Raw genomic sequence first — 15,744 nt, 5'->3', positions numbered from 1 at the left:
TTTTTCTATTTTCAGATTGCTTATTTCATTGTATAGAAATGCAGCTGACTTAGTCACTGATATATTCTGCAAACATGCCAAACTCATTTAATGATTCTAGTAGTTTTTGTTTATTTATTTATTTATTATTATTTTCTATACACAAAATTAGGTTGTCTACAAATGGAAATAGTTTTACTTCTTCCTTTATAATCAGTCTGCATTTTATTTCATTTTCTTGTCTAATTACCTGACTAGAGTTTATAGTCCCCTATTGAATAAAAGCAATAAAGGAAGCCTCCATTTCTTGTTCCCAATGTTTGGGAGAAAGCATTGGGTTTTCATGATTAACATGATGTTACATGTCCGTTTTTCATAGATTCCCTATAATAGGTTGAGGAAGCTTCCTTCTAGTCCTAGTTTATAGATTTTTTTTTACGAGTTCTAATAATTTTTATTTTGAATTAGCATCCACTTTTTAAACATAAGCTTATTTTATCCTGGCAGCATCAGGGCTCAATCATTCTTAGTATAGTTTTCCATTTCTACAACACATCCACATGGCTCTAGCAGTGTCCAGAAAGAAGAACTTAGGGGCATCTCTCCTGCCAAGCAGACTGGGCTCCCCATTTCGTTACTTCCTTTTAACAGGACATTTAGACATTTACCTGTGAACTTAAAGTAACTGCTTCTGTCATTTACCTGTGAACTTAAAGTAATTGCTTCTGTCACAACATGACCTTCTGGAAATAGTGACTGCTTACTTCAAACCTAAAAATTATAACTCCTGAGGCAAATCTGTTTGGATAATGCTCTGAGGTCAGTAAGGGCATTCCTTCATGGGTCCCTTTTCTCTACCTTCTTTCCTGGTCTTCCTCTTCCTGCTCTCCCTGACCTGTGTGTGTGTGTATGTGTATGTGTGTGTGTGTGTGTGTGTGCGCGCGCGCGCTCGTGCGGCCTTTGGGCATGCCATCTTTCCCCTAAGGTCTGTAAATTCTAAAAACTTTGACTTTTGCCAAATGTGATGGTGTACACCTGTAATCCCAGCAGCTTGGGAGACTGAGGCAGAATTGCAAGTTGAAAACCAACCTCAACATCTTAGGGAGGCCTTAAGCAATTTAGACCCTATCTCAAAATTTCAAAACAGTTAAAAATGGACTGGGGATGTGGCTCAGTGATTAAGCACCTCTGGATTCAATCCCTGGTACCAAAACAACAAACAAGAAAAAACTCTTAAATTTTCACACTGTGGTGGTGTTGCTGAAGCTGTACCTGCAATTCAACTGATAACACTGAGGGAGTCCCTAGAGTTCTTCTGTGTGTGGATAATTTTTTTTTTTTTTTTTTTTTTAGTGACCAAAGAATGTTAAACTTCATCACATTCTGTTTTTGGTCATGTGCTTTTTAATCCTTTATTTTGTTCATATATTAATTTATTTTCAGACATTAAGCCAACTTTGCTTTCCGGGAGTAAATTTCACATGGTTGTGGCACACAGTCCTTTCTATATATTGCTTTATTTTGTGTTCTAGTATTGTGACGAGGATTTTGGGATCTATAGTCATAAAGAGATATTGGTCAATAGTTTTGTTTTCTGGTGATATCTTGGTCTGGTAATACTAGCCTCACAGAATGAGTTGGGAAATGTTTTTTCCTCTTTAATTTAATAGTATTAATTCTTCTTTAAACTTGTGGTAGAATTCACCAGTGAAGTTATCTGGGCCTGAACTTGTCTTTAGGTTGTTGTTGTGTTTTTAATTACAAATTTAATCTTTCTGCTCATTGTAGGTCTCTTCAGTTTTTCTATTTTTTCCTTGAGTCAGTTTTGGTAGATTATATCTTTTTGAGAATTTAGGTTGTTTAATTTGTTGTCATAAAGTTGTTCATAGTATTCCCTTACAATTCTTTTTATTTCTATAAGATCAGTAGTAATGTCCTCTCATTTACGATTTTAGTAATTTGAATCTTATCCTTTTTCTTGATGAATTTAACTAAAGGTTTCTCAGTTGACTTTGTTGAATTTTCTAAAGAACCAGCTTTTGGATTAATTGACTTCATTGTTTTTCTGTTCTTTATTTTATTAATTTCTTCTTAATCTTCATTATTTTCTTTCTTCTGTTTGCTTTAGGTTTAGTTTGCTCTTTTATTTCCCCGGTATATTAATATGAAAGGTTAATTAGTAGATAACCAACACATTCTTAATCTTTTTTGGGGTACTGGGGATTGAACTCAGGTTTACTGGACCACTGAGCCACATTCCTAGCCCTATTTTATATTTTATTTAGAGAAAGGGTCTTACTGAGTTGCTTAGCACCTCACTTTTGCTACACATTCTTAATCTTTATGAATTTTTCAGTTCAAATTTATTCAGTTGAAAGAATTAGGACCAAGGTCACAGGTAATAGCAGAATCTCATATAGAAAGAACCAGAAGTAAATGCTGGGTGACCTGAGGTAGTGCTGGAAAGAGGATAGGATTAGGAACAGGCTAGGCATCCTGCCAACATACAGGGTGGATTAAGGAGTTTGAAATTTGGCATATAATGAGTCTGTGTCCACAGATAGTGCAGGCTAGAGACCACTGAACAGATGTTCTGAAACAGAATGGTAGAACAGTAAAACAGTGGTTCAGAAAACCAGATATATAACAAATAGAAAATCGACAGGAATCAAAGGTTACAAAAAGGTGTAATCATCAGAAACAATAAGTGAAACTTTGAAGGAGTCGATGGGATGTGGGCATGCTCAAAACTCACAGCATCTAGAGAAAACCCTGGTTTCTATTCACGCTCTTCACTAAGACTGGAAACTTAGGAAGAGGAGTTGGTAGGGGTAGTTTAACATTATACAGGTTGAGTTTAGAGTGTCTGTAAGATCTAAATAGAGGTGTTTCATTGCTAGCAGGCAATTAAAAACTAGGTATTTTATAAAGTATCCTAATCAACTTGTTCCTTGGAAGAATGGGATTTTTCAGTGAAATATCTGTGGGTAAGAGCACCAGCCCTGGGACAGACTGCTTCGGTTCCAATGGAGCTGTGTCACTGATAGCCATGTGACCTTGCTGTGCTTTTCTCTTTGAGATTTAGTTGTCTCAGTCATAAAATTAGAGGATAGATGTTATCGAACTCTTTGGATTGTGGTGAGAATTAATTAAATATAAGGAATTTTGAACCTGAAACAAATTAAGTGCTTAATGTTACTGTTGGAGTGATGGTTGACAAATATATGGTTCCCCTCCCATTTTAAAAGTCTAAAATTTCGGTCTTTCCTGGTTTTAAGTTTCTTGGAATTTAAGTTTTGCCTTTTGCTTTCATATATTTTTCATATACAAAGTGAAAATTTACTTCTATTGTCTATTTTAAAATGTTTTCACTTCTAGTATTATTTTGTGGGAATTATTATCTTTATTGATTTTGTATTGTTATATCATTTGTTTTAATTCACTTTTAAGATTTGAATTTTATTCTTATCCTTATAGATATTATAGTTTGGCTCATTATTTCTAAATGTATTTTGAACTCAATAATAAAGTTATATTTTATCTTTTAATTTATATAATCATTTGATACACTTAGGTAAGATAAACTTGTATGTTAATGGGTAACATTTTGAATTTTTAAGATGAAAAGTACATGGTTATTTTAATGTTCTATGAATATAATTTTTTCATTTTTTAAAATTTATTTAGTTTTTAGTTATAGATGAACACAATATCTTTTTTAAATTTATTTGTTTATTTTTTGTGGTGCTGAGGATTGAACCCCGTGCCTTTCAAGTGCTAGGCAGGCACTCTACCACTGAGCTACAGCCCAGGCCTGTATACACTTTTAACAGACAAAATATTACATGTTTTATCTGTACTTTCCTGGGGATGAAATGCTATTTTTATAACTCAGTTTCCCTTATTTCACTTCCTTAATTTATTGACACCTGAGACATTGTTGGTGTGGAACTTATTTTTAATTATAGTTGTTCCTGGGGCTGGGGTTGTGGCTCAGTGGTAGAGCACTTGCCTAGCATGTGTGAGGCACTGGGTTCGATTCTTAGCACCACATATAAATAAATAATAAAAAGGTCAAAATTTTAATAAAAAAAATTATAGTTGTTCCTTGATATCCATGGGAAATTAGTTCCAGGACCTCCAAATATATCAGAATCCACAAATATTCAATTTCCTTATATAGAATGATGTAGTATTGACTTATATAACCTATGCCCACCCCTCCCATATATTCAAATCATATCCATATTACTTATAATATCTAATAGACTGCAAGTGCTGTGTAAATAGTTGTTATTCTGTATTGTTTGGGGAATAATGACAAGAAAAAGTCTGTATATGTTTAGTACTGATGCATTTTTAGAAATATTTTCTATCTGCAGTAGGTTGAATATGTGGATGTGGGACCTGTAGAAACAGAACCTATGATTATGGAGGACTGGCTGCATTGTTGTTATTAATAATGTACATGGGGTGTTATGGTAGTTTAAAATTAGCGTTTAACAAAAAACCGTGGCAGTTTTTTGAAGTATTAAAATCCCACTTTTTTCCTTTTTAGGCTTCCTAACGAGGTTTGAATTAATACAGCTAGTGCCTCCAGGTAATGTGCCAGCAACTTCCAAACCAACTTAATTTAATTTTAAAAGGATTTTGACATGACAAAATGGGAACTGGCATTTACACACTGAGCTTTTATATAACACATAACTTTTTATGTTTATATGTTTATATATGTGACTTTACTGTGTTCTTCTCTTTGAGATTTAGTTGCCTCATTCAGAAAATTAGAGAATAGCTGTTATATCTTGGGGTTGTGACAAGAATTAAAAAGTATATGTGGAACCAGCCAAGGTGTCTATCAGGGGATGAATGGGTAAAGAAAATGTTGTATATATACACAATAAGTTTTGTTTAATCATTAAGAAAAATGAAATTATGGCATTTGCAGGAAAATGGGTAGAACTAGAGACCATCTTGCTAAGTGAACTTTAAGTCGAACTCAGAAGATAATGGTCGGTTGTGTTTTCTATCACATATAGAAACTAGAAAGGAAAAAAGAAAACAAAGGTGGGGTGAATCTCCTAAAAATCAAAGGGAGATTAGTAGAGAAAAGGGACCAAGGGGTGAGATGAAGAGAGGGAGAGGGGAAAAGCTAGGGAGTGATATTAGCCAAATTATATTGTTATATTGTGTGCATGTATGAAAATTGTAGTAACAAATCCCACCAATATGAACAACTATAATGCACCAATAAAAATTTGGGGAAAAAGTACATAATATACACTTTTCCCCCTGCCAATCTATTGGATTTTGTCCACACTCTAATTCCAGAATTTTTTTTGTCACTCCAGAGAGAAACCCCATACTTAGTAGTTATTCCTCTTTTCCTCCTCCCTCCAACCTCTGACTATTGCTGATCTACTTGATTTGCCTATTCTAGAATCTCATATAAATGGAAGCTACTCTATATAGCTTTTTGGGTCTGACTCTTTTATTTAGCATAATATTTTCAAGGTTTAGGGATGTTGTAACATGTATCAGATCTTAATTCCTTTTCATGCCCAAATAAAACTCTTTTGTTTATACATACCACATTTTATTTATCCATTTGTCAGTTGATAAACACTGAAGTTGTTTCCACTTTTTGGATATTATGAATAGTGTTGTTGTGAACATTCACATACAAATCATTGTATATTTCTTTTGGTTCTCTTGGGTGAGTGTGAATTTTCTATGTTATACAATAATTCTTATAAACTTTTGTGAAACTGCCAAACTGAGTATGTTTTTTCACATTTTTAAATGGTTGAACAAAAAATTTCAAGAGAAGAATATTTAGTAATGTGAAAATTATATGAAATTCAGATTTATTATCTAAAAGAAAGTTTTACTGAAACATAGCCACATTTATGTGTGTTTTGCTTGTAGCTCTTTTATAGTACAGTGACAGTTAAGTAGTTGTGACCAGATGGCCTGCAAAGCCTAAAGTATTTACTATCTGTCCCTTTATAGAAAAAGTTTGTGACCCCTGTGCTAGAATCATGGGACTCTAGGAAGAACCTATTCTGTGATCCTTTTGCTTTGCATTGTGTCTTGAGACCTGAGCTGGAAGAGAGCTAGTCTCATAAATAGTCTTTCAGTATGACTGTGATTTTAGGGTTGTCTTTATAGCTCTGTGGTGTGTGTGTGTGTGTGTGTGTGTGTGTGTGTGTGTGTGTGAGAGAGAGAGAGAGAGAGAGAGAGAAAGAGAGATATCTAAAACTCAGAAAATTCTGATCTTTGATCTTTGCTATTTACACATTTCTGCTTTTTTTCCTTTCTCAAAATGAAAATAACTTAATTGTTTTTTACTTGCAGAAAGCATCCAAAAGTCACATCATCCTGAAAGAACCTTTAGTCATGTTTCTTGATATTTCTCTGTGGTTAGTGCACATTGTTAGGGACTTTTTATATGTGTCATATACATTTTCTTGTTACTAGCTTTTCCTCATTTTATGTCCCTGTTTTTTTTTTTTTTTTTTTTTTTTTTGGTACTAGAGATTGAACCTAGGGGTGCTTATATCCCAGCCCTTTTTATTTTTTATTTCGAGACAGGGGCTCACCAAGTTCCTTAGGGCCTTTCTAAGTTGCTGAGACTGGTCTTGAACTTGTGAACCTCCTGCCTCAGCTCCCAAGTGGCTGGAATATCAGGCATACACCACTGTGGCCACTGCCCGGTTCACTTTTCTTTTAGTTTCCACATAAGAAAGAAAACCTACAATACTTTTCTTTCTGTGTCTGACTTATTTCTCTTAGCATGATGTCATACAGTTCCATTCATTTTCCTGCAAATGACAGGATATCATTTGTCTTTAAGGCGGAATAAGATTCCATAGTGTCATTTCTGATGATCAATTGATTTTGATAGCCACGAAGAACTAAATTAATTTACTTATGTGTTTTTAAGGGCTGTAAACAGAATATCTGTAATATTTTGGGTTTTGTTTTTCTTATTCTACCTAGTTCACCTAGTTACCTATAGTTTATCATTTTTCAGTAGCTATCTATTTTTCCATAGTGTTATTCTCAAGTTGTTGAGCATTTAGATTTTGTCTTTCACATATTTATAAAAATTATTTTGCCTTAGTTTATTTATGAAGAATAGAATTACTAAATTAAACTGTGCCTTGTGAACCTGGGGTTAAGTGATCACCTGTAAGGTTTCACTGCTACATCTACATCTACCAGTGCAAAGCACACCCATTCTGCATATCCAGCTGAATATTATTTTAATTTACTGGGTTTATAAAACGTGATAATTTCTTTGTTTAGATTACTTTTTAAAATTCATTCTAATTAGTTATTCGTGACAGTGGAATGCATTTTGACACATCATACATAAATGGAGTATAACTTTTCATTCGTCTGGTTGTACGTGATGTAGAGTTACACAGGCCATGTAATCATATAATGCACATAGGGTAATAATGTCTGATTCATTCTACTGTCATTCCTACAATAATTTCTTTAAGATATATTTTACCATGTTTTATGGCTCCCTTTTTAAAATATGATTTGTGAAAATCCTACATTTAAAATTGGCTTCTTAAAAATTTTCATTTTCCCATATTATGAATTGTTTTCTTCCTTTCCTTCTGTATAAAGTGACTATCAATGTCCTTGATTAATTGTGGTGTCTGGTTATAAATCCCTAACATTTTAACCAATGTCATTAGTTACTTATAGTCAATACATATATATTTCCCCTTTTTGTTGTGTTGTTTTGGTATTTTATTTGTAAACTTTCCTTTTTCTGAAGAGAGCATGAGAGAAGGAAGGTGAACCTGGCAGATGCCTCAGCTAAAGAGTGGGGGTAGTGGAGGATTTTAAATGAGGATCATATTCCTGGCCATAATTAGATATCACCAGAGCAGGTCAAGGGCCCCTGTGAAGTGATGTAGACCCAGGCATCTATAGTTCTTTCTTCTACTTCTTGGTCAGCCTCTGGAAACACACAAGAACCCTACTCTGTGTGAATCTAGGGATAGACACTCTTGGATATATCATTACTTTTTAAGGCAGACAGAACAGAGCCACCTACTGTTCAGAAATTCTTACTGAAGGTTTTTCAGCTAAAAAGTGACAGGCTAAAATCAGGCCACTGAGTTTTTTTCCACAAGTTTTTTTCTTACTTGACCTAATTTTATGTTCAAACATATATCACTGCTAACTGGCAAGTTGTATTTTAATATACTAATAAAGTAGGATTATGCTTATTTTGATCTTATTAAATTTTGTATGAATTAAAAATTACCTTAATACTTCATCATATAAAATGTAGCTAACATAGAGGTATATAGAACAAAAAGTAAAAAAAAAAAAATCCATTCATCAACAACTTCTAACAGATACTTCATTGACAGTTTGTTATGTATCTTTTTTTGTTATGTATCTTTTTAAATCTTTTAAAATGCATTTAGTATATATCTTGTATTTAGTATATTTAACCAGTCTTAACACATGCATACACTTCTACACACTATATATATAATATTTTTTATAGATATGTGTGTATATTAAATATACACATTTTACAACTTGCTTCTTAAAATTTAATTCATGTTGGACTCCTGCATATTTTTTATGTGACCAAAATCCATCTTGGAGAAGGTTGCAAGAATAGTTTTATGTAAGTAATGATGATTGGAGAATATTCAAGCTGAATGCATCCATTCTGGTTCTAACTTACAAGTTAATCATGCAATATGGGAGACTTAAGCTTGTTTTCTTTTTGTCTACAGTCCTCCAATTTAAGATTGTAATTTTTGTGGAATTAAGTTTGAATTACTCAAAATAATAATTAATTTCATTCAGCTTAGGTGCCATGCAGATTAACTGATTAATTGTTCAGCATATGATATTGAGAGTATACTTTACACCTGTCTACCCTGTGCCAGTCTTCCTGGTATGATACTGGTGATTCCAGGCACCAGTTGATGGCATTGAGCCCTCATGATCTGCTGGTCCTTCATACTAACTTCTTGTGTAAAGTCTTGTGTGGGCTGCACTGTGGGGTCACATAGAACACATATAGACCAATTTTTCTTTGGCTGATTTTTTATCTTTTCATTTTGCTGTAGATAGTACTTTATTGTTCGATACTTTTAGCTTCACTTTCAAACACACTTATCCATCAAAAGACATTTGACCATTAAGCTAGGAATACAAGTAGTGATACTAAGATTTGTATATAGTTTTATGCTAAGGAGTGAAGAAGTCCAGTGATTTTGCTTACAAAAAAAGATCTCTTTAGCTCTTCAGTTTACAAAGATGGGGAAAAAACTGGACACAGGGGGGCAGTGTAATCCTGTTTGACAATGAGCTTAGTGCTTTTTATTAATACCTTCTCTTTGGGTAATCCATGTAAATTCAGTACAACTATAAAATCCTACTTTAATGGGCACCCATTCACTTAGTGGGAGTTTGATTTTATATTTCACCAGTTGTGTTCACTAGGTGTCAGCACAGAAAGAACTCTTAGTTGATCTGGTTTTTGAATTCTTACTTTGCCATGCATCATGACAAATGTCTTAAATTCTCAGAGCTTCAGTTTCCCTGACTGTAAAGAGATAAATGATAATTCTCTCTAGAATCATATTGTCAATTCTGATATGCTCTATAAATGTTAGAGATTTCTTAAACCAATGTTATTAAAATTATTATTTTTCTTAAAGCTGCATTCATTTCCTTTTTTTGGTTAGCTGTCTGTCATCATTGGCATTGATGATGTCACTGTCTATGCCATTTAGTCTTTGGAGAACACTGAGTTCTTTCAGACACTTCATTTGTCCTGAGACTTGCTCAGCCTGTGAATGAGTTCATTATTTATAACCTCAACTCTGGTTGTAACATCCCCTTAATATGCTGACATTTTCACACTTGGTGGCAGTTTGGGTGTCTGGAAAATGACCAAACCAGAGAAACTGTATTAAGAATCTTTAGAGCCTTCTATTTATTTTTCTAACCCTGTTTTGGTCTATTTTTAATCTTACTATTCTGAATATAGTGGATGAGCTCACTTTCACTTCTTCGACCTCTTATTTTTAATCTAAATTCTTGCTACATATATAAATAATAATGTAGTGTTGTTATTTTGGATGTAGTGACAAGAACTGGATGAACACATTTGAAAGTTAAGAGTACAAAAGAAAAGCCTATTTCATACCACACATCTAGGTGTTTGTTCCCATCAGGAACATAATGATATTCACAGAGACCAGAGTAGTGCTGGGACAGCCGTTAAGCAGGTGCCAGGGAGCAGTCATGACAATGACAGGTAATGTCAGTCACTGCTTCATATGTTACACCTGTTTTGTTTTTTGTCCTCACAGCAGCCCTAAGGATCAGGTACTAGGATGATTTTTACATTTACCTAAAAAGAAAGCAGAAGCTGAAGAATTCACATAGTTTGCCTAAGGTCACATAGGTGATGAGTGGTGAAGCAGAGATTTGAAGCCAGCTTTTATTGACCCTAGAACCTGGGTTGTTATTCAGTGGGCCACAGCCTTCAGTAGAAAGTTGTTTTTGTGTTGCTAGTGATAGGTGACGAAATTGGTACACCACTTCCCATTTTCAGGTTGCACTTCAGTGTTGAGTTGGAGGAAGAATCTGTTTTGAGCCAACAAGAGTGGAGAGGTCATACCCGTCACAGAGGACACTACAAAATGAGCACCGGACTGGGGAGATAGCTCAGTTGGTAGAGTGTTCACCTTGCAAGCACATGGCCCTGGGTTCAATCCCCAGCACCGCAAAAAAAGAAAAAAAGAGCACCGATGAAAAAGGAGGCTGGGATAAGACTAGTGAACAAAGCAGGAGACTCTTCCCATCTGTCTCCCCACCTCCTCTCTATTTACTCCCAATAATTGACTTTGATGGAATGTACTTCTTTTCACTCATGGCCCTTATAACTTTTTATAGTTTTAACTATACATTTATTTTTAATATTTTAATGCATTCATTTAAAATATATTATTTTTTAATGTGTTAGTAATATTTAACATATTAGCACTTGTGGACTGCAGACTCCAGAAGGACAGGAATTGTATTTATCATGTTCACTAGTATACATCTAGTCTCTAGTACTCTTGGCACATAGTAGATTCTCAATGAATATTTCTTGAATAATGAATGAAACAAAATGAATGCAGAGTAAAAGTTGAAAAATATTTTAAAGTACGTGTAGTCTCTCTCTTTTTTTTACAGTTGTGGAAACTGTCTGAGGGAGAGTACCTAATGCTTATTGAGTGGCTAACACAAGCAAGTACTTAAGTAATTTATCACATTTTATCCAAGCATGGTAGTGCCTGCCAGTAATTCCACCTACTTGGGAGGTTTAGGTAGAATTGAAAGTTCAGGTTCAGACTGGGCAACTCAATAAGACCCTGTCTTAAATTAAATTAAATTAAATTAAATAGGACTGGGGATGTAGCTCAGTGATAGAGCACACCTGGGTCAAGTCCGTAGAACCACATACACAAAAAAACCTCATTCATTTTCTTGAATGAACATGAGGATTACATTTATCAAGTACTCATTGTGTTAGAATTATTTTGTTCTGTAGGTCTGGAGACAGCATCCAGGATGTTGTACTTTACCATTCTTCTCTGAACATCTTTGGAATTCAGTTTTAAAATGTTTGTCTTTATTGATAATTCAAGGGGTCTGTAAAAGATGTTGACATTGTGGTCCCTTTTCAGATATGATTGTCTTAATTGTTGAAATGTCAGGTCTGTAATTGTTGAAATGCCCTAAGTTCATGCCTTTCTAAGGACAGTTCTATCAAAAGAATAATGAACCAAAAAGACAAAGTCAGTGCTTTCACAGAGGAAGCAGATCATGAATAAATGCATCAACAACAAAACCAGTGATAAATGTGATATCAAAAATAAAATAGAGGGGCTGGAGCTGTAGCTCTTTGGAGAGCACTTGCTTAGCATGTGTGAGGCATTGGGTTTGATCCTTAGTACCACATAAAAATACACAAATAAAAATAAAGGCATGCTGTCCATCTACAACTACAAAAATAAAATAAAAAGAAAAGAAAAGAAAATGGAGTGATATAATATGGAGCACTCCTTTGGGCTGAGTTGCTAACTTTCGGATGAGATGATATTTAAGTCAAGTCCATCATTTGATAGGTGGAAGCCAGCCATTCAAAGGTTAGGGGAAGGAACACTACAGGGAGAATAGTAGGACAAAACTTTGTAATAGAGGCAAACTTAGTGTGTTTGAGGAACAACAAGGGTGGCAGCAGGGATGACAGGGAACAACCAAGGGTGAGAGGTAATAAATGAAGTAGAAGGTGACTAGAGGCCTGATTATATAGAGTTTTGAAGGCTGGGGTAAGTTGCTTAAGTTTTATTTTAATATTATGGGAAGACTGTTGGAAGGTTTCAAGCAAATGAAAGGTACAGTCTGATGTATTTAAAATAACATAGACTGTGGAGAATGGGTTTGAATGTGGGAGGGAGGGTGCTGGAAACCAGGGGATCCCCTACGAGGCCATGGCAGTGACCCAGGAGAGAAGTTAAGGGGTCAGGGCTGGAGTTAGGGTGGTAACTGTAAAGACGAAGCAAAGGAAGCAGATTTTAGGTTTACTCTGGAGATAGAGCTAACAGGACTTGCCAATGGATTGATAAGAGGGGGTGAAAGAAAGAGTGGAACCACAGATGGATCCTAGATTTGGGGCTTGAACAGCTGCTGCCGATTCTGTACTGGAAAGGTTAGGGAGAGCTGATATTTTGGGGGTGGACTTTGTTTTGGACCTGGATAAGATGGAGAAACTAATACATTTAGGATAAAGCTTTAAAGATGAATAGGATCTCAACAGAATGAGAAGGAAGGACTAGCATAAGCTGTGGGGAGTACATTGAAGAGGAGGGAAGATTAATCCTCCATTTGTTGTGGCTGGATCATGTCTGGGAGGGTGAGCTGAAAGAAATGATATTGTGACAAAAACATGGGATACTTTCTTATTGTACTTTGAGACTTTCCTCATTGGCACCCAAACGTTCGTATTAGATGGAAAAAGTAGGAAGAAGAAATTAATCTGTCCTATTATTTGATGAAAGGTAAATTATTTTCTGTAGTTGGTATAGAAAAAAAACACCTCATTAGAATTTTTTTTCACAAGTAAAGTGGTAGTCACCAAAAAGAAAACCACTTTCCTAACTTCTTGGCTACTAGGTTTTTTGTTTGTTTGTTGGTTTTTGTTTTGTTTTGTTTTTGGTGGTGGTGCTCTGTACAAAGGTCATTCTCAGTAAGTGCGTGTGTAGCACTTAACTCAGCTGAAGGGATGGTCAGATGGTAGCCTAAGCTCAATAGTTGTCTATCCTATTAGACCTTATTAGATCTTCTTTTGGTGATGAGGATTTTGTAACATCCTTTTTATCACACCAAAATAATGTTCATAGTTAATATAATCACCTTATACAAATCACTACAAAAATCAATGTAATATTCTCAACTATAATATAAGGGAGAAATAAAAGGACAGAAGTTTATAATAAAATGATATGCATATCAACATATAAAGTTGAGCATAGTGAGATATTTAAATGTGACTTGGTTTTCAAAATGCCAAACAGATCTTGAAGATTCAAACAATACAAAGCAAAATTGTTCCTTGATTTATGCAATATCCTCATCCTTAGAAAATTCAGTTTATTTTAAAATCATGCAAAAAATGCTTAGTACTTAGATGCAACATAGATTTAAGGTCTTGGCTCAGATAGTCATCAGGCAGGTTTTAGCCTGAAAGAATGTCTTATAGGACTATAGAAAATCATACAGGTAGGGAATGTCGTCCAAGAGGCAGGAGCATTGTGAGCACTGCAGGACACCCTACCACCTTTGGCTCCTGCCCATAAAATGCCTCACAAATGTCCAGAATGTCTCTGGGGTTGATACCACCCCTGAGGAGAACCACAGGTCCAGCTGTTCTCTGGGCCAGTGGTACCCCTGTAAGGTAGACAGTGAACCCCAACTTAAACAGTAACCTTTGTGTGCACAGGGGTGTGTCTGCCTTGTTCTTGTCTATTCCTGGGGCCTGGCCAAGGTTTGTCCTTGGTAAACATTTGGTGAGGGTAAGAATGAAAGGATGGTTGGAAAGATAGATTCTCTTCTTTGTTCTGTTTTGTGTAGCAACCCTTTAGTTTCTCTAATTTGTTATGACTTGAGAAGATTGTTAAAAATTATCCATGAGAGGGGCTGGGGTTGTGGCTCAGTGGTAGAGCACTTACCTAGCACTGGGTTTGATTCTCAGTACCACATATAAATACATGAATAAAATAAAGGCCTACCAACATCTAAAAAGTATTTTAAGAAGATTATTCATGAGATAAAAAGTAGTAGAAATTATTTTCCCCTTGAAAAACAAGTGCTGGTACCAAAATGTCTATTTTTATTTATGTGCATCTTGGCCATTTTCTGTCTGAATTTTATTTTGTTAGACTTAAGGGGTATAGATCCACATATTTGTGCCTCTTCTTCTTTTCTAGTGTGGGAAGAGTTGGCCTACTATGAAGAAAACACACGAGATTTTCTTTTCCCTGAGCCCAAGCTGACACCTTCACACCCTGGAATACACAGGGAGGTACTTATGAAGACAGCCATAGGCTTTCCAGTAAGTGCTCTTGCCTATCTGGGCTTCTATTGGGAGAGAAATTCTTGGGACATGAACATTTTATTCTCTAAAGTGTTGAACTTGGACAGATAACTTTATCCTGCTTAATACCCCAGTGCTCTTTAGTGGCCCTGTTTAGATGCCCTGCTCAAGATACCAAATTATGCTGATTTCCACCATTGATCTAAGAGGTGGAAGTCTTATTATCCAATCAGGCTTAATCATTGACATAATAACATTATCACAGAATTATAAGAAAGTTGATATCTCAACTTATTGTAGATTAACAGATTTGCTTAGTCATAGCAGTTATGACTAAGTAGAGAAGCAATAGAGGTAATGTTATCTCTCATTTATTTTGTGCCTTCAACTTTTTATGCATAATATTTTTCTCCTAACATTTCTTAAGTTAGGCTAACTTGAGATCTTAAATGGCCTTCATTTAACACAGGGAAAGTTAACAGAGGTCCACTAATTGCTATTACTGAACCAACCTTCCTTCCTTCCTTCCTTCCTTCCTTCCTTCCTTCCTTCCTTCCTTCCTTCCTTCCTTCCTTCCTTCCTTCCTTCCTTCGATTGAGCCCAAGGTACTTAACCACTGAGTTATATCCCCAGCCATTTTTATTGTTTATTTTGAGACAGACTTTTACTTAGTAGCTTAAGGCCTTGGTAAGTTGCAAAGGTTGACTTTAAACTTGGGATCCTCCTGCCCCATCATCTGGAGCCTCTGGAATTACAGGCATGTGCCACCATGCCTGGCTTACTGAAGGATCTTAAAAGACATAGCAGATATTTAGTTAATAATCTATTCAGAGGCAAATTCAGAGCATTTATTTTGATGTTATTTTTGATGCTTTCTACTTCCAGAGCAACCCTGACAATTTTCTTGACTTTTAATGTCACTTGATGACCTCCATTTTAAAGGTCAAAACTGTGAATTTTGAAAAGCCTGTGTAATACTCATCTTTTCTGTTACTGTCTCATTAATTGCTGTTATTATTATTCAGTTAAACATTACTATCTCCCCTTCATTGAGAGTACTGTGCAGAATATATAACCTGCAGGACCTTTGTTTCCGTAATGCTTGTGATGATGGAGTTTCT

At 35.2% G+C, this 15,744-nt stretch overlaps 1 protein-coding gene across 4 annotated transcripts in view; it reads left to right on the top strand.

Annotated features, from left to right (window-relative positions):
* The window catches only part of SPATA6L (spermatogenesis associated 6 like), a 49,920-nt gene that overhangs the window by 11,992 nt on the left and 22,184 nt on the right, over nucleotides 1-15,744 (top strand). For all 4 annotated transcript variants that reach the window (XM_079113075.1, XM_079113077.1, XM_079113078.1 and 1 more), the window contains 2 exons: nucleotides 4,538-4,579; nucleotides 14,517-14,641. In XM_079113075.1, the coding sequence (XP_078969201.1) occupies nucleotides 4,538-4,579; nucleotides 14,517-14,641 (167 nt within the window). The remainder of the gene's footprint in view (nucleotides 1-4,537; nucleotides 4,580-14,516; nucleotides 14,642-15,744) is intronic.

This window comes from Sciurus vulgaris (genome assembly GCF_902686455.1).
Source record: "Sciurus vulgaris genome assembly, chromosome: 15".
Taxonomy (NCBI): domain Eukaryota; kingdom Metazoa; phylum Chordata; class Mammalia; order Rodentia; family Sciuridae; genus Sciurus; species Sciurus vulgaris.
Note: the sequence above shows the minus strand (reverse complement) of the source record. Positions and strands in the feature narration are given on the sequence as shown.